The sequence below is a fragment of the Halictus rubicundus genome, chromosome 2 (genome assembly GCF_050948215.1).
Source record: "Halictus rubicundus isolate RS-2024b chromosome 2, iyHalRubi1_principal, whole genome shotgun sequence".
Classification (NCBI taxonomy): domain Eukaryota; kingdom Metazoa; phylum Arthropoda; class Insecta; order Hymenoptera; family Halictidae; genus Halictus; species Halictus rubicundus.
Genome location: NC_135150.1, coordinates 27,199,025 through 27,216,906, shown reverse-complemented (window position 1 = coordinate 27,216,906; position 17,882 = coordinate 27,199,025). Strand labels below are relative to the sequence as shown.

The following is a 17,882-nucleotide window of genomic DNA, read 5'->3' as shown; positions in this document are numbered from 1 at the left end:
GAAAATACGCTTTCCTCGGAGTTTGTACTTCACGAGAGACCAAACGTTTTCGATTGGATTGGCATCGGGGGACCGAGATTGGACATTGTTCCAATCACGACAAACGTTTTCATGTGCCCACGCCGACCGTTTTTCGACGCGCTTTGTTGAAAGCAACGGCTTCGAAAGTGTACTACGCCGTGCGACTTTATTTTCTTCCAACCGACGTTTAATCGTTACCATGCCTATTTTTATGCCCTTTTTCGCTAACATTGCTCGCGCTTTGCGTAAGGAAAGTGTCGGATTTTTCGAAAAAAGCTGCAGTATTGCTTCATCATCCCTTTTCGTCGTGGCTCGCTTCGAACCTCGATCAGGGAGATCGTCGACGCAATTTGTCTCTTTGTAACGTTGCACCCACTTATTTACAAATTCGCGAGACTCGTGCAGATATTTTGCTGCACTTCCAACACTCATTTTTGGCCGTTTCGGGTGCTGGCACAAGAATACTGCTTCGAATCGTTTAGCGTATACGGCACTGATCTCGAAATGACTTGAACTTCTCGGTGACAGAAATGATACTAAGAGAATTAGGGCTATTGCGTATTAGAGGAGACATTGTGTGTTTGAACTGGCACAATCTTTGCTGTATTGGGCATCACACAGATATCGCGTCCACGCTCTTGTGGAACAGACTGTAAATAATGGAATACAAATCGAATTGAAATATTGAGAGGAAGTCAGTTTGTAGATGCTCGGCGCACGATCTCTGCGGACTACCGCCAGAATTTGGATCGTGTAAGAAATCGGCGAGCGCCAGAAGCGTTCGCAATTAATCTCGCTATCCCCCGTTCCGTAATTCTGTAGCGGTTGTGAAAATATTCCCGGTGAGAATCGGGTCGATGGCGGTATTCGGCGGAGTCAGTCCACCGGCTGGAAAAGTTGGCGAGCGAGCACTGCAAGCGAGCTAGCGCGTGCAGCACGCGGGAGCAACGTAACGCATCGGTTCCAAGAGGAGGAGGTCGAAAGCGAGGATAAGCGAGAGTCGAACCAGAGACCTCGAAGAGCCGCGATACATAACGTAACAGTGCTCCGGCAAGCAGAAATAATGAGTCTATTATACGGTCGTCTGTGTTGGTCCGTCTTGCAACGACACGTTCTATGAGCGCACGAATCGTGATACAGTTCGCCAAGTCTTATGCAAAAGTCAAGCGCGATGGAAATTCGGACCTGGACTCGGTGCTCGAATCTCGAACACACCGAACATTTCCTCGATCCCTCGGTCATTTATTTTACTGATAAAAGGATTGCAGCTTCTGAGTTGTATAGAATTTCGTATTTATTTTTGATTGCATTCGAAATCTTTGTCACGAGTCTGACCGGATATTATAAGGGTTTGAGTGGATCAATGTAAGCTATAATTGGTTGAACTTACTTTCCAGGGGATTTTCAGGATTTCTACAAAAATCGTAAAGAGATCAAAGATCGATAGGAAAGAGTCATCCACTCTGACTATCGCCTGCCATGATTGTTCCAACGCAGGAGATGCTCGGGAACGATTTTAGTTTGAGCAAGCATGCGAGATTTATGGTCGGAAGGGAGGGATTGCTCGATGGCGACCCGGGGCATCGCGCAAGTTTTTTCTCGAACTGAACGCGAGGATGCCGCGAGAGACAACGGGGCCCGGCGTCGTCTCCATTGTCCGCGGCGAAGCGTGCAGAGGGCCCGACTTTCCCTCGTTCACCCACGGTCACTGCTGCAATGACGTAAGGCCCCCGGCTAGGTAATTGTTACCTACGGCTACGAACGCTCGCTTCATAATGTTCTCCTCCGTTCCGTTCTATCCGAGCTGGCTCCGATCCGCTCGGCGACCGTCCTCGCGTGTGCCCGCACTCCCGTTTAGGGGATCCCGGCGTTCCCAGATCCCCGATCGCTACCATTTCCAACGGAAAGCTACCCTGAGCGACCATCAAAGGTCCAAGTTCACGCGTCCAACCAGATCTCACCGGGTCTTACGTTCATGAGCTGCTCGAGAGGATTTGAGTGTCCCAATTGTCATTTTTTGGGAGAGGCGGATTGTCCTGGGTTTTGTCAACGCGATGCCCGAAGGGTACGAGTGGACATATTAAAAAGATTTAAGGACATCGGTGTATTCATTTTCAGCTTAATAAAATAATTGAGAGAAGAATGGTATTTCTGTTTGGCTCCTCCGACTGGCAATCAATGCAAACATTTTTTTATTTTGGATTAAGATCCGCAGTCTACTTGTAATTATCAAAAGGGGGGAAAAGGGACAATTTCAAAATTGTAGGGAAGCGATCTGCGTAAATAGATATGTCGGTGTTGGTGGGGTGCCCTTAAGGTTTCAGGTTAGGAGAATTTCAGAGATCGAGTCGAGGTTCGAGGATTTGGAAGATTGTAACGTCAGGTTTAATGAAGTTGAGAGATTGATTAGATCGAGGTTTGAGGCTTCAGGTTTGGAGGACTCGAAGTATTCGAGCGCTAGGTTTCGAGGCTCCCAAAGATCGTAGAGGTGTGGAGACTTTGAAAGATCGCAGAGGTTTGGAGACCTCGAAAGATCGTAGGGGTTTGGAGGCTTCGAAAGATCGTAGGAGTTTGGAGGCTTCGAAAGAGAGTAGAGGTTTGAAGACTTTCAAAGATTGAAGGGGTTTGAAGGTTTGGAAAGAGAGTAAATGTTTGAAGGCTTGAGAAGATCGTAGGGGTTTGAAGGCTTCGAAAGATCGTAGGGGTTTGGAGGCTTCGAAAGAGAGTAGAGGTTTGAAGACTTTCAAAGATTGAAGAGGTTTGAAGGTTTGGAAAGAGAGTAGATGTTTGAAGGCTTGAGAAGATCGTAGGGGTATGAAAGTTTCGAAAGTTCGTAGGGGTTTGGAGGCTTCGAAAGAGAGTAGACGTTCGAAGACTTTCAAAGAGAGTAGAGGTTTTAAGACTTTCAAAGATTGAAGGGGTTTGAAAGTTTGGAAAGAGAGTAGATGTTTGAAGGTTTGAGAAGATCGTAGGGGTTTGAAGGCTTCGAAAGATCGTAGGGGTTTGGAGGCTTCGAAAGAGAGTAGAGGTTTGAAGACTTTCAAAGAGAGTAGAGGTTTGAAGACTTTCAAAGAGAGTAGAGGTTTGAATACTTTCAAAGATTGAAAGGGTTTGAAGACTTGGAAAGAGAGTAGATGTTTGAAGGCTTGAGAAGATCGTTTGTGTTTGATGGCTTCGAAAGATCGTAGGGGTTTGAAGGCTTCGAAAGAGAGTAGAGGTTTGAAGACTTTCAAAGATTGAAGGGGTTTGAAGGTTTGGAAAGAGAGTAGATGTTTGAAGGCTTGAGAAGATCGTAGGGGTTTGAAGGCTTCGAAAGATCGTTTGTGTTTGAAGGCTTCGAAAGAGAGTAGAGGTTTGAAGACTTTCAAAGATTGAAAGGGTTTGAAGGTTTGGAAAGAGCGTAGAGGTTTGAAGACTTTCAAAGATTGAAAGGGTTTGAAGGTTTGGAAAGAGAGTAGATGTTTGAAGACTTGAGAAGATCGTTTAGGCTTGAAGGTTTCGAAAGATCGTAGAGGTTCGAAGGCTTGGAAGGAGAGTAGAGGTTTGAAGACTTTCAAAGATTGAAAGGGTTTGAATGTTTGGAAAGAGAGTAGATGTTTGAAGGCTTGAGAAGATCGTTTGTGTTTGAAGGCTTCGAAAGATCGTAGGGGTTTGAAGGCTTCGAAAGAGAGTAGAGGTTTGAAGACTTTCAAAGATTGAAGGGGTTTGAAGTGTTGGAGGGAGAGTAGATGATCGAAGACTCGTCAAGATCGTAGTCGTTTGAAGGCTTGGAAAAATCGCAGGGGTTCGAGCGATCCCGAGGGATCCGGGAGTCGGTTTGCAGGATCGGTTCTCGGCTAAGCGTTTTCCCAGGGCCGGTGTTAACCGTGGCGATAACCATCGGGCGAACGGGGGGGAAAAATCCAGGACAACAAATTGCTCGGACGGATGAATGGGATGATCCACTCCCAGCGCGGCCCGCGTTTCCCATTGTTCGTCGCTGGAACGCCGGAGTCCTTCGGCTGAATGAGTTGCGTCACGGCGAGTTCAGCGATGAAAACGCCGCGGAATAAGGTGAACAAGGTGAATCACGGGGCACGGAATCGCGGCCGACCGAGAGATATTGCAACTCTAACGAGAGCTCTAGGCTGGGGGGAGGGGGTTTGGGGCGGCGATGATCCGTCGTCGTAATTCTCTTCGGCGATCGTCAGACCGGAGGACGCTCGATTTCTAGAGAAGGTGGGCTCCCGTGGAACAGTGAAATCGCGGACTGTCGTTCCCCGATGACGACGGAACGGTTAAACGAGAGAGGCGAGCCAGCGACGATAATGAGAGACCTGTGGCAACACGTGCAAACGCGCCGAGCCGAGAGATGCTATCAGCCTGCCGGGCCTGACGTAACAATGAGAAACTCCTCCGCCGCAACGCGACTCGCAACGCTTTCGTTCTGGCCGCGCGCGCGCGCGGCTGCAATCGGGGGAAATAAATAAACCGGCTTGTCGCGCCGTTTCGCCGCTAGAACACCGGCCCTTTGCCCTACGATCAGCGTTTCCCAACCTACGCCTTCAATCCAAACGTTTTCCCATCCGAACGCTCCGTGTCGCCCTCTTCGCATCTGTACTTCGCAACGATCGACATGAAGTTGAGAGATTGGATCGAGGTTTGAGGCATCGGGTTTGGAGGACTCGAAGGATTCGAGGGCCAGGTTTGGAGGCTTCGAAAGATCATAGAGGTTCGAAAGCTTGGAAGGTGAGTAGAGGTTTGAAGGGGTTTGAAGATCGAAGGGGTTTAAAGGTTTGAAGAGAGAGTAGATGTTTGAAAGCTTGGCAAGATCGTAGGTGTTTGGAGACTTCGAAAGAGAGTGGAGGTTTGAAGACTTGTAAAGAAAGTAGAGGTTTGAAGGTTTCCAAAGATTGAAGGGGTTTGAAGGTTTGAAGAGAGAGTAGATGTTTGAAGGCTTGGCAAGATCGTGAGGGTTTGGAGCCTCTGAAAAATCGTAGGGGTTTGGAGGCATTGAAAGAGAGTAGAGGTTTGAAGGTTTCCAAAAATCGAAGAGGTTTGAAGGTTTGCAAAGAGATTAGAGTTTGAAGGCTTGGCAAGATCGTGGGGGTTTGGAGCCTCTGAAAAATCGTAGGGGTTTGGAGGCATTAAAACAGTGTAGAGGTTTGGAGACTTCCAAAGATTGAAGGGGTTTGAAGGTTTGAAGAGAGAGTAGATGTTTGAAGGCTTGGCAAGATCGTGGGTGTTTGGAGCCTCTGAAAAATCGTAGGGGTTTGGAGGCATTGAAAGAGTGTAGAGGTTTGGAGGCTTCCAAAGATTGAAGGGGTTTGAAGGTTTGCAAAGAGATTAGATGTTTGAAGGCTTGGCAAGATCGTGGGGGTTTGGAGCCTCTGAAAAATCGTAGGGGTTTGGAGGCATTGAAAGAGTGTAGAGGTTTGGAGGCTTCCAAAGATTGAAGGGGTTTGAAGGTTTGCAAAGAGATTAGATGTTTGAAGGCTTGGCAAGATCGTGGGGGTTTGGAGCCTCTGAAAAATCGTAGGGGTTTGGAGGCATTGAAAGAGTGTAGAGGTTTGGAGGCTTCCAAAGATTGAAGGGGTTTGAAGGTTTGCAAAGAGATTAGATGTTTGAAGGCTTGGCAAGATCGTGGGGGTTTGGAGGTTTCGAAAGAGAGTGGAGGTTTGAAGGCTTGTAAAGAAAGTAGAGGTTTGGAGGTTTCCAAATATCGAAGGGGTTTGAAGGTTTGCAGAGATTAGATGTTTGAAGGCTTGGCAAGATCGTGGGGGTTTGGAGCCTCTGAAAAATCGTAGAGGTTTGGAGACATTCTAAAAGAGTAAAGGTTTGGAGGCTTCCAAAGATCGAAGGGGTTTGAAGGTTTGAAAAAAGAGTAGAGAAGAAATTAGCCTCTGAGCACATATTTTCATAGCGTCCAGGTGATGTACTGTTCGGTCGCCAGATGATACGTTGTTGAGCGTTGTTGTTATTGGCCGGAAGACGATGACGAAGAACGCCAGAGGGTCATAGCTAGCCGGAGTGGAATACACGGAATGATTTCATAGCACGTCATACGCTGTCGGTGTTTGTTATCGTCTTTGGCCAATAACAACAACGCGTGCGATGGGAGGGGACTCAGGATAGAGTGGGGACGCTTTGCCTAGCCATTGTCCGACGGACGGACAGTACCATCCTCTTTATACGAAACACTTACTATACACTCACATGTAAAATGTGAATTTTTACGCGAACTAAAAATTGTCGGAATTGTGAGGAACCAAAGTTAAATGAAAATATATTTTCCCTTCGAATCATGAAAAGCTCTTGAGAGTGTTGAGAATGGTCTCCCAGTTTGAGGCTGTGGTTTCAGTCCCGAATGGAGATTTTAGTGGAGATTTCGAACGGGTTGGGAGACGCTGGGCGTCGCGTCGAGTCCGCGAGGAAGACGTCCAGCTATCCCCCCGGGTGCATTAATCCTTATTCCGCGGGTAGGCAGCAGGCGTTCGATCCGCTCTTTCGACACTATAATGTCGGGAGGTGTTTCGCCAGCTGGACAGACGCGGACGTCGCGAGCGTCCGGATTTATGTCTTGGCGAGGACGTCCGGAAGACGAGCGTGGGACCTGTATGCGGCGAAGATCGTGGTAGACCATGCCTCGCCGAGGAAATTTGCATGGTTCGCTCCGACAGTTAATCGATCGCATTCCTCGAGCGGAGAGCGCGTTCCAAGCGACAACGCGGCCGCTATCGGACAGTTAAACGACGCTGCTCGCCGACACGGTCACTCTCGACGAGACAGTGTCAACTCGCGAGAGTTCGTGCCTGTTCTCGAACGGACACCTAGCCTCGGAGAATGATAACGGGTCCCGCGGGATCCTGAAGCGGAAGCTCGATCGGAGAGCTTCGATAGAGGGTCGAGGGAGGAACCGTCCGGGATAGTGAAAAGAGACACTTACCATCGTTATGATACTGTCTCGAGGGTAGAGAAACTGCGGCGGAGGGCGGTTGCAGCGTGGACGACGCCGGCTGACTGTGAGTCCCGGTTCGAGGGCCCGAGGTGTTCGAGGTGACGGAAGGACCCGAGGAGGGCGTCGCTGGGCTCTTGTGCTCCGGCGTAGCAGCCGGCTGGTATCCCATGAAATCGCCTAAATCTGGCACGCATACGCTTTCGTACATGCTGCTCGGCGCGTTCTCCAGCGAGGCCTTCGCCGCGTCGACATCTGAATGGAAAATGCAACAGATCCTCAGTCGCGGGTCGATCCAGGTTCGAGAGTTTCGAGGCGGAACCAGCCTCGCTGAGAAGGGTACCGTCCTCGACGCGATCGGGACCTAACTTCGACTCGCAGGGTCCCCTGTTTCAATTTCAACGCGCAAGTTTCGGCACCAAGGCCGATCAAGGTCGCCTGGGGCTAGGGGAATGCTAGCTTCAACTCGGAGGGACACCTATTTCAATTTCACCGCGTAATTTTTGGCATTAAGGCTGAAGAAAGTCGAGTGGGAGAGGGAGAGCCCTAACTTGACCTCAGAGGGTCTCCTATTTAAATTTGATCCAGGGACCGATTTTTAGCGCTAAGTATTAGGGCCGATGAAGGTCGCGGGGGACTAGAGGAATCCTAACTTGATCTCAGAGGGTCTCCTATTTAAATTTGATCCAAATACCGATTTTTAGCGCTAAGCGTTAGGGCCGATGAAGGTCGCGGGGGACAAATGGAATCCTAACTTGACCTCAGAGGGTCCCCTATTTAAATTTGATCCAGAATCCGATTTTTAGCGCTAAGCGTTAGGATCGATGAAGGTCGCGGGGGACTAGAGGAATCCTAACTTGACCTCGGAGGGTCCCCTATCTAAATATCACCGCATAATTTTTGGCACTAAGCCTGAAGAAAGTCGCGTGGGAGGGGGAGAGTCCTAACTTGACCTCAGAGGGTCCCCAATTTAAATTTGATCGAGAGTCCGATATTTAGCGCTATAAGTATTAGGGCCGATGAAGGTCACGGAGGACAAGGGAATCCTAACTTGACCTTAGAGGGTCTCCTATTTAAATTTGATCCAGAATCCGATTATTAGCGCCAAACTTTAGGATCGATGAAAGTCGCGGGGGACTAGGGGAATCCTAACTTGACCTCGGAGGGTCCCCTATCTAAATATCACCGCATAATTTTTGGCACTAAGCCTGAAGAAAGTCGCGTGGGAGGGGGAGAGTCCTAACTTGACCTCAGAGGGTCCCCAATTTAAATTTGATCGAGATTCCGATATTTAGCGCTATAAGTATTAGGGCCGATGAAGGTCACGGAGGACAAGGGAATCCTAACTTGACCTTAGAGGGTCTCCTATTTAAATTTGATCCAGAATCCGATTATTAGCGCCAAGCGTTAGGATCGATGAAGGTCGCGGGGGACTAGGGGAATCCTAACTTGACCTCGGAGGGTCCCCTATCTAAATATCACCGCATAATTTTTGGCACTAAGCCTGAAGAAAGTCGCGTGGGAGGGGGAGAGTCCTAACTTGACCTCAGAGGGTCCCCAATTTAAATTTGATCGAGAGTCCGATATTTAGCGCTATAAGTATTAGGGCCGATGAAGGTCACGGAGGACAAGGGAATCCTAACTTGACCTTAGAGGGTCTCCTATTTAAATTTGATCCAGAATCCGATTATTAGCGCCAAGCGTTAGGATCGATGAAGGTCGCGGGGGACTAGGGGAATCCTAACTTGACCTCGGAGGGTCCCCTATCTAAATATCACCGCATAATTTTTGGCACTAAGCCTGAAGAAAGTCGCGTGGGAGGGGGAGAGTCCTAACTTGACCTCAGAGGGTCCCCTATCTAAATATCGCCGCGTAATTTTTGGCACTGAAGAGAGCCGCGTGGTAGGGGGAGAGTCCCAACTCGAACTCATAGATTCGCCTATTTAAGTTTCACAGGAATGATTGGCACTACGATCGGAGAAGGTCGCCCGAGGTAATTACGGCTTCGCGATGACGAGAGTCCAGAGCGTGGTCGTTGGAATGAAATTCAATTAGGTGGCTCGAACGCGAAGTCGGCCCGCGTTTCTGCCGCAACAATAGCACCGCCGCGCGCCGGCCCGTAATCGTGATCAACGATCTAGCCTAGGTGCTCCATTATTCCCGCCATTATTGCGAAGGAGACTGTGATTCATCGGCAACCACGACCGTTTCTGCGTCTGTTGCGAGGAGTTTTGCCGCGAAACGGAAGCCGACGACGCGGTCCCAGGACAAAAATTCCGCGACTCGTCCCAACGAACCCGAACACGTTCCGGACTCGATTCCGATGTTCGAGGAACGCGTTGTTACACGCGCGGTTGCGACAACGCCGCGCGCGTTAGCACAGGCGACAAAATTCGCGAGCGAGACCGTTGCTCGCGGATACAAGCGGTAGTTTCACCGGGTGATTCGATCGGTGCCGTGTCGGTGGCGAACGGGAGAGGATGCAGCTTTTTAGTTTCTACTTTTTTTTTTCTCCTTTTTTTCTCTATCTCTCTTTCTTCTTTTTTCTTTTTTTACGGCGCAGCAGAGTTTCCTAATATCCGTTCTCGTTCGCGGAATCAAAAGCGATTACCCACGCCATGTCGCGTACGAACACGCTAGGCTTCGGTGAATTACGATTCGCCCGGAGATCAGGAGAGCTCTCCATTGTTCCGCGATTAAACGGGCTTGGCTTCGCGGCAATTAGCCGGCCAATCGGACGTCTCCGATACCTTCGACGGTCGAACCGATTTGCGTTTCAACATGGAACACCAGCGATTCTTCCGCGTTGCTCGCCGGGAAAACAGATGAGGCTTTAGGTGCACCGCCGCGCGTCGAAAAGTGGCCCAACACCTGCTCCCCGGGCTACGTTCAGCTTGCGTTCATCGATCTGCTTGCTTCTTTGTTTCATGTACTTCGATCCGGTAAGCCGATTTCTCGGATTTCTCGGAAACGTTAACGAAGAATGTCTTGCCCCTCTTCGCTCTCGTACTATTTTATATAATTTTATGGTCTCGTCGCACACGCAATATTCTATCGTACTAACATAAAATATTAATGCGAACGCAAGCACCTGTTGGAACAGGTCTAATCGCGACATCTCTCAAACGATATTATAAGTCGTACACGTAATCACGTGACTACTGTAACGAATGTTCTTCCCTATTCGACAGTCGAGGTGGACACACGTGTTTATCCTGCGCAATTCTATATCTATGATAAAATAGAAGTTATGTTCCACATACTTCGCGTTGCTCCGCTACAACTTCTCAACTCCAATTTTCATCAGATACGATTTATTATACAACTCGTAGTTAGACTGCCGATCTGTATGCTAAATAAAAACTGTTCAAGTCAATTGTACGGAACAGAAAGTTCATCGAAGATGTACAGAGTGTATAAAAATTATATGTCACGACCACCATACCGCAAAATTCACCGTGTCCTTGGAAATCAAGGTGAAAGTGTCGGAAAATTTTCTTTTATTGCATCGTATAGTACTCATCGCTCAAATATTTCGATACTTTGACCTTAAGTTTCGAGGTCAACATGAATGTTGCGGTGCATTTTTTTCACAGATCTCCACCGATCCGGAGGTGTAGAATCACGCTATGATGTGACGTGTAATTTTTATACATTTTACTTTATGCCTGTCTCTTCCATTGATAATTTTGATAAGTCGAGAACGATGCAGTAAATCCGCATTCTATTATTTCGATTATTCTTTAGTTTTCTTTCTCACATTCATTTTATGTATTCTTCCGTCTCATATTCGAGGAAGAACTAGAAAATGGCGGCTCTGTCTCGCAGGGGCGTCGGATCCACGTATCGAATCGGAGTCGATCGATCGAATCGCGGTTTCTCCGTTGCGAATAATCGATAGGGAAGTACGGGCTTTTTACTTAACGGGAGTTAAATCATGGGTGAACCTCCGCTTCCTGCCCCGATCATTTCATACCTTGTCTCACCCGTCTCTCTCTCTCTCTCTCTCTCTCTCTCTCTCTTTCTCTCTCTCTCTCTGTCTCTCCCCATCCGCTCGTTTCTCTCGCTCGCACGCCCTTCCTGTCTTCTCAGCCGAGCAAGTACAAGTTCCAGGGCAACTTCCTCCGGCGAATGATATACGATACGAGAGATGCATGCCTCGTAAATAATAAACCAGAGAACGGCCGCTCGATTAATGGGGTTCTCATCTAATTAGAAAATAATGTAACTACCGAGCGCCTCCGAACGACGCCGCTCAAAAAATCCAATTCGCTCCCTCGAGGAGAATCTGCGTTTCCACGGGGAAGAAAAGCATGATTTTCATCGTTAACGTCGCAGGCGTCGTTTCGTCCGAAGCGACGTTGCCTATTTCCTAGGGACTGGTGATTAGGCTATGTCAACTGGAATGTGCATCAGTTTTCGTTCAGGCCTCGGTAGTTCCAGCGTTAAGCTATAGTGCTTCGCGAACAGGATCCGGGGCATTTGATACAATCTTACGAGCAGCCAGTGAATCTTGAATATAAATTGCTACGACCTAATTAGTAGAAATTAAAAATTAAAATCGATGACATTAAATTCTATGGGGACTTCAACACTTCGACTGGAAACCTCAAAGATTAAATTAGAGGAAGTCATTTCACTCTTTGGGGCACGGTGGGATTAAAAGTGTCCCACTTTTTCTTGCAACAGCAAGAAATCTTGCAATAGCTGCATGTGCATACGTTTATATTTCGTCTTATTTACGTAAAGCAGTTGGTAATGTCTTCAAGCAATGTTACAAATGTATTCACTCGTGTACTAACTATTACTATTTCGTTATGTTTTCACACGGTGTTATACCTTTGTCAATAAAAACATACCAATTTTGTTTCGTTTAAAACCCGATAAAATTCCTGTGCAACATGGGTCTATTTTTGATCTGAAATCCCGTGCCGCAAGGAGTTAATGAAATAAAAATTGAAAAATTGATGATATTGAGAAGATGTATTAAAATATAACTTGCACATTTTACAGATCCTAATCAAATTTGGTGCGATCAATGTATTAACGTAAAAATTCATTTTAAAACCTGCACAAATAATTCCCACGTATGGGTGACGTGACAGTGAACGTGTCAACACTAGGTTTACGGAGCACTAAAAATGACTATTTCACATTACTTTATAAAAATAACGCGAATGTGCCGCCCAAATTGTTAGCCACTTTTTTTAATAACATATACCCGAAGAAATAAATTTGTTGAATAATTCCTCATGGATGTGCCTATCTTTGGAATCATAATAATTGTAAATTAAAAATATTAGAACCCGTCACCGTAAACCTAGTGTTAAAGGGATTAAGAATCTGTTCCAAACTGTTCCAAACAGTTTTCCGTGCCGGACTCTCCGAGCCTCTCCGATTTGTTTTCCGATAGTAACTGCTCCGGTTTCCCGAACGAGAACCGGCATCGATCCGGTAGGATCTATCTCGCCAAGGATCTCGTAATCGAAGTGGATATTGTCGGGGGTGGTAAACGGCCGAAAAACCGGCCTAAGTGGCCGAGGCAATGGCACGGGACCATTCTGGTGGCACAGGATATCCGGAGTGGGAGTTTCTATGGCGTGCGCGGTTACGGCTGCTCTCTTTTTCCCCCATTCTCTCCTCGGTTCGGAATAAAAAGTGCCGATTCACCGCTTCGAAACGCTGAAAACACGAGCCTCGGGGGCCAACGGGGGTGCGGGGGGTCAAGGTGGAGAGAGAGAGAGAGAGAGAGAGAGAGGGGGGAGGAAGAGAACGCGAGGCGTCTCGCCTCCTCGATCTCTCTTCATTGTTCGCTCGGTCTCGGTGTACCTGCCGTGACATCGCGATTTTACGGAAATTCGATATCTGTTTTTGTCGACGCGCCGATTCGATGTCGCTGCGAAGCTACTCTTCCGGTGGCAACCTGCTTTTCCTCGCGAATCTCCTGGAAACAACCCCCCACCCACTCTACCGAGCCGATTGTCCGTCATCATCTTCGGCTCGTATGTCCGTCGATACCTTGGAGCAACAGGTACACGGAGGCCGCGCCCACCGATCCACCGGAAATCGGCGAATTCTGAGCTGCTTCTCTGTTCTATTAATGGGGGGGGGGGGCTTTCTACCCTGGAAACGTCCTCGCTCGGAACACGATTGTCCGCTTAGAATGGGCACGGTTTTGTATTATCGAAGCCCGCGTCCAGATCGGATTCTCCCCCGAACGTAATTTCTCCGATCGAACGCGTTGCACCCGAGAGTTTTCGTTTCTTCGTCAAGTTCCGCGTTCGAGAAGTTTATAGACACAGTGATTTCTTTCTACAGAATATTCATTTGAGAACTTTCCAGCCGAACATCTCGAAAGGTATGAATATTAAATTAAACCCTAAATCATGTGTGAAAGGATTTCGAGGGGGAAATAGGGGGCTGTTTTTTTATTTGGGTGGCGTTTGCAAGGTCACTTGAAGGTTAACTCTGTTTTTTCAAACCTATATCTTTTATTATGGAATCTTATCTTTTGTCCTGCTCTACTTTTGTTTAAATATCTCCGAGACTAGTGCGCGGATGAAAAAAAGTATCCTACGAACATTGCTGGTCTTTTTACGTACAATAAGATCCCACGATGAGAAATATTGGTTTCCATTTGAAAAAACAAAGTTGACCTTCGAGTGACCTTGAAAATGCCACCCAAATAAAACACTGATACTCCCTCCCTCTTTCCCCCTCGAAATCCTTGGACACGTGTTTTACACTTTATCAATGTCTTTCGTACTTTTCGGGATATTCGGCTAGACAGTTTTCAGATTAACACCCTGTATATGTCGCCTAGGCCTGGATGATAAACGTCGCGGAATTGTCCCCACTACCGCGGGGTATACCTTGTGAGGGGCCAACATAGGAGTGTAAACATAACTCGGTCATGTCTCCTGCACGATACTTGACGCTGGCAAGACTAGTGTTAGTGACATATATCGAGAATTAACTGTATATCGATCAAATTCTGGAGCTCGTAGAGCGTTCTGCGTTGACGAGGATCAAACTGATGGCTTGTTCATTATGCTGCGAGATAGACCGCTATATCTTTGCTTTTATATCTTTATGCGTGTTCTCGTTGAATTTTTATGGAGAGGAATGTCAGCCGAGGAACTGCTTCGGAAAGTGTTTTCATGTAACAGACAGGTATTTTAGAGGCCGTATAATAAAACTTCCAATAAAACCGAGTCATTTCAGAATGGTTGTTAGGTGCTCAATAAATAATAACTGTAATGATTGTTAAATATTTTTTCCGATATCGTTCAGGAAACGGTACTCGGTGTTCGTACCGACGACCGGGTTCTTTTAATACCGACGCACGAAACCTGTCGTGCCTAGAGCAGAAAAATGTTAATTTTCATATTTTATAGGTCCTCCGCGGAGCTGTACGACTTTTACTTTCAAGAGCACACCGTTATCTGTTCTCATCGAAGCTTCTAATGTGAGAACGTCATTCTAAAAAGATTTCCACGGTTCACGTTTCAAATAGGGACTAACAGACTGCTAGTCTTTTATTTACACGTTGGATGTTTTAATCTGAGCTCCTCGGCTGGCGCAAGTTGCTCTGATAATTCGTCTGTCCACGAAGTCTTGATCCAGATGGATCACGGTACAAGACAATTGATCCAGTAGTCAGCCGTTTAACACTAGATTTACGGGACCCGTCAAGATGACGGGTTTTATGTGCTTTAATTTACAAAATTTAATTTATTGTGATTGTAAAAATGCATTTATAGGAAATATATTTAACACATTTATTCCTTGGAACATATACTATAGTAAAAGCCTGCTAAAAATCTGGCTGAATATATTCTTGGTATTTTTATAAAATAATCTGACCACTTTTAGTGCTCCGTAAATCTAGTGTTAAGGATGTTAAGCGATGTTAACACTAGGTTCACGGTTCTAATATTTTTAATTTACGATTATTGAGATTGTCAAGATCCATCTACCTGGAATTACTCGATAAACTTACTTCCTTAGCTATATATTATTTAAAAAATGCCTGAAAACTTGGACAGACACGTTCTTCTTATTTTTATAAAGTAATGTAAAACACTCGCTTTGATGCACCGTAAACCTAGTGTTGACCATTGTTGTTGTTAACGCGGACGGTACACATACGAAATGCATAATTTTATGTGGACACGCTTGTGTGGGACCATTGTACTCGTTCAGATCTGTATCTTTAATTTTTAACCCTTCGGTGCACGGGTCAAAAGATTCGTTTCCTCGTCGACACCTCCTCTAAAAGAGTATTCCCTACACAATGCTGAATTCCAAGACAATTTCAAGAGAATCGAAACGGTACGAACACAAGTCGGTCCCAGGGGACTAGGCTTTTTGTTTAGGCGACGGAGAGGTGACCTCTGTTTATATTGAAACTCGCGGTTACTCGCAGCGTGAACGGAAACTCCATAGATACAAGCTCCATGCTTAATACTTTCACTGCCTAAACTAGAAACCACAAAGATTCCATAATAGTAACACTAAACCTACCGACATTTCATGTACACCTAATCCTACCATGAGCAGTCAAATGACCGCTTCAAAAAAAATATGTATCTTAATATACAAAGACACGCTATGAAATTTTTTCGGAAAGTAGACAATAAAAGTTGTGAATATTGAAAAATGTATGTATGTATGTAAGGAGTGCGCTCCTTAATTGATTTAAATCTTCCCGCTCAATACAGTGAGTCGATAAGTAAGGGTCCGCAGTAGCGGCAGAGAAATAAAAACAATAATTCGACAGACACGTGTGAATATTGCCAATTAATAATCTTCAACTAATTATTCTTTTCATAATAAAGTGAATTGTTTATACGAGGAACAAGACTGCGAAGAACAAACTCCGAATGTTGTTTCTTGTATTTTTACAGGTTTGTAACCATTGTAAATAGTTTGGGTAAATAGTTTAATTAATAAAAACTCTGGTATTTTTACAGGTTTGTAACCATTGTAAATAGTTTAGGTAAATAGTTTAATTAATACAAACTCTTGTATTTTTACAGTGAAACTTTTCAGTTTGTTATTCTCTACAATCCTTGAACGTTCAACAAATACTTCAATCGCTCATTACATGTATATTATAAGAAAAGTCAATAAGCTACGTGGCGATACAGTAACCTTGTATACAAGAAATTCGAAACGAAATTTCAAAAACGGTCATTCGACCGCGCATGGTAGGTTCAGTGTTAAAGTAAGCTATTTAATGACATAAAAATTGAAGAAAATTAAATGTACGATATTGAGTGATCCTCCAACTTTCTTGCATTTTACAGATCCGTACGTAGTGCAATGAATATATTAAAAATTCATTTTAAAGCCTGGAGAAACAATTCCCAGACATGTGTGACACGGCAGTGAACGTGTCAGCGTGTTGAGCAATTTATCTGTCAGTGGACTATTAGGGGCGAGATGAAGGCGCATCTACCCTTAGCAGGGAAAATGATTCAGCGTCGAGAATGGAGGGAGGAGAGGGTTGTACGAAGAAACAAACCTGGCCGATGTGGGAACAAGAAGAGAGTCACGTACCTTTCTGGAGTATCTCGAGGTGTTCCCAGAGGATGTCGCCCATGAAGGCGGGCGCGCGTGCCAAAAAGGACTCCTTGCCCATGGCACAAATCTGTTTGCCGGTCATGTGCTGCCAGGGCTGCATCGCCACACCCTCGAGCGAGAACTCGCCGATCGCCCAGTGCAGCCAGTGGGCGACAGCTGCTTCCGACCATTGCCTCGGGTCTGAAAAGTATAAAATCACCGTGAACCCCTTGAACCGTGTCCCGCGAACCATTGTCCTATCTCAATTAAATTCTCTCTCGTCGCTTTCCTTTTTTTTTTTCCGAAACTCTTGCTGTCGAACGGACAGCGTTCGAGCAAATAAACAAAAGATCGGCTCTCCCCGCCGCGTCGCACCGGTTGGCTCGCTCCGACACCGAGGCTCTCGATTTCTATAATTATCCGTCGGCTTAATGGCGGATTCGGTAGAGTGTGAAAATTGCATCTAATCTCCGCGATCCGGAGCGGTGATCCTCTTTCCGCGTTAAATTGCCCTCCGCGCCTCCATTAAAGTGATATTTTCCCGGTAATTACTGGTTTTCCCCGCGAGCGAAAAAGGAACGCGGCAAACTAAGCGAAAAAAAAAATCGGATCGCGCGGGGTTTCCGTATATCACGCGATCGCCGAGCAAATGCTACGTTTGACACAACCGGAGCACATATAATTGACCGCGTTAACGATTCCGCTCGGGCTCGGGCTCGGGCTCGGGCTCGCGACAAGTAAAAAGCCGACGGCGATTATTCAAATCGAATCGGTGACTAATAAACGTTCCCGATGCTTCCCAACGGGAAACGATCGGTATCTATTCTAATCTGCCGAACGGTGCTTCCCTAACCGATTCAAGATCCTTTTCAGCCCTGCGTGTCACGCTGTTCACGATATCAAACTATTTTCTCTAAATCTAGTTTTATTTCTGGGGGTCAAGGTTCGCTGAAAAACTTCATTTTTACCGTTCCTCCTTATTACCAGCATGTTGCACTATAGCAAGTATATTTTACTATTCTTCTCATTAGTTTGAAGCGTCTGTGGTCGAGGCTCATCGAAAGTCCATTTTTACCATTCCGTAAAATGTAAAATGTCCCTCCCGCATTTTTTATTTCTGGGGGGTCAAGGTTCACTTTAACTTAATTTTTACTTTTCCTCCTGATTACCAACATGTTGCACTTGTGGCAAGTATATTTTACTATTCTTCTCATTAGTTTGACGTGTCTGTGGTCAAGGCTCATCGAAAGTCCATTTGTACCGTTCCGCAAAATGTAAAATGTCCCTCCCGCACCGCGGAAATGCATTTTCACGAGAATTTTTCTTTAGCAAGTATATTTTACTATTCTTCTCATTCGTT

At 46.1% G+C, this 17,882-nt stretch overlaps 1 protein-coding gene across 2 annotated transcripts in view; it reads right to left on the bottom strand.

The window, feature by feature from the left end:
• Pnt (ETS transcription factor pointed) overlaps positions 1 to 17,882 on the bottom strand; it is a 265,759-nt gene that overhangs the window by 46,427 nt on the left and 201,450 nt on the right. The window contains exons 5-6 of one of the 2 annotated variants that reach the window (XM_076806345.1): positions 16,520 to 16,723; positions 6,947 to 7,210 (exon numbers count right to left, since the gene is read on the bottom strand). In XM_076806345.1, coding sequence (XP_076662460.1) covers positions 6,947 to 7,210; positions 16,520 to 16,723 — 468 coding nt within the window. The remainder of the gene's footprint in view (positions 1 to 6,946; positions 7,211 to 16,519; positions 16,724 to 17,882) is intronic. The other variant, XM_076806346.1, reaches the window with a different exon arrangement.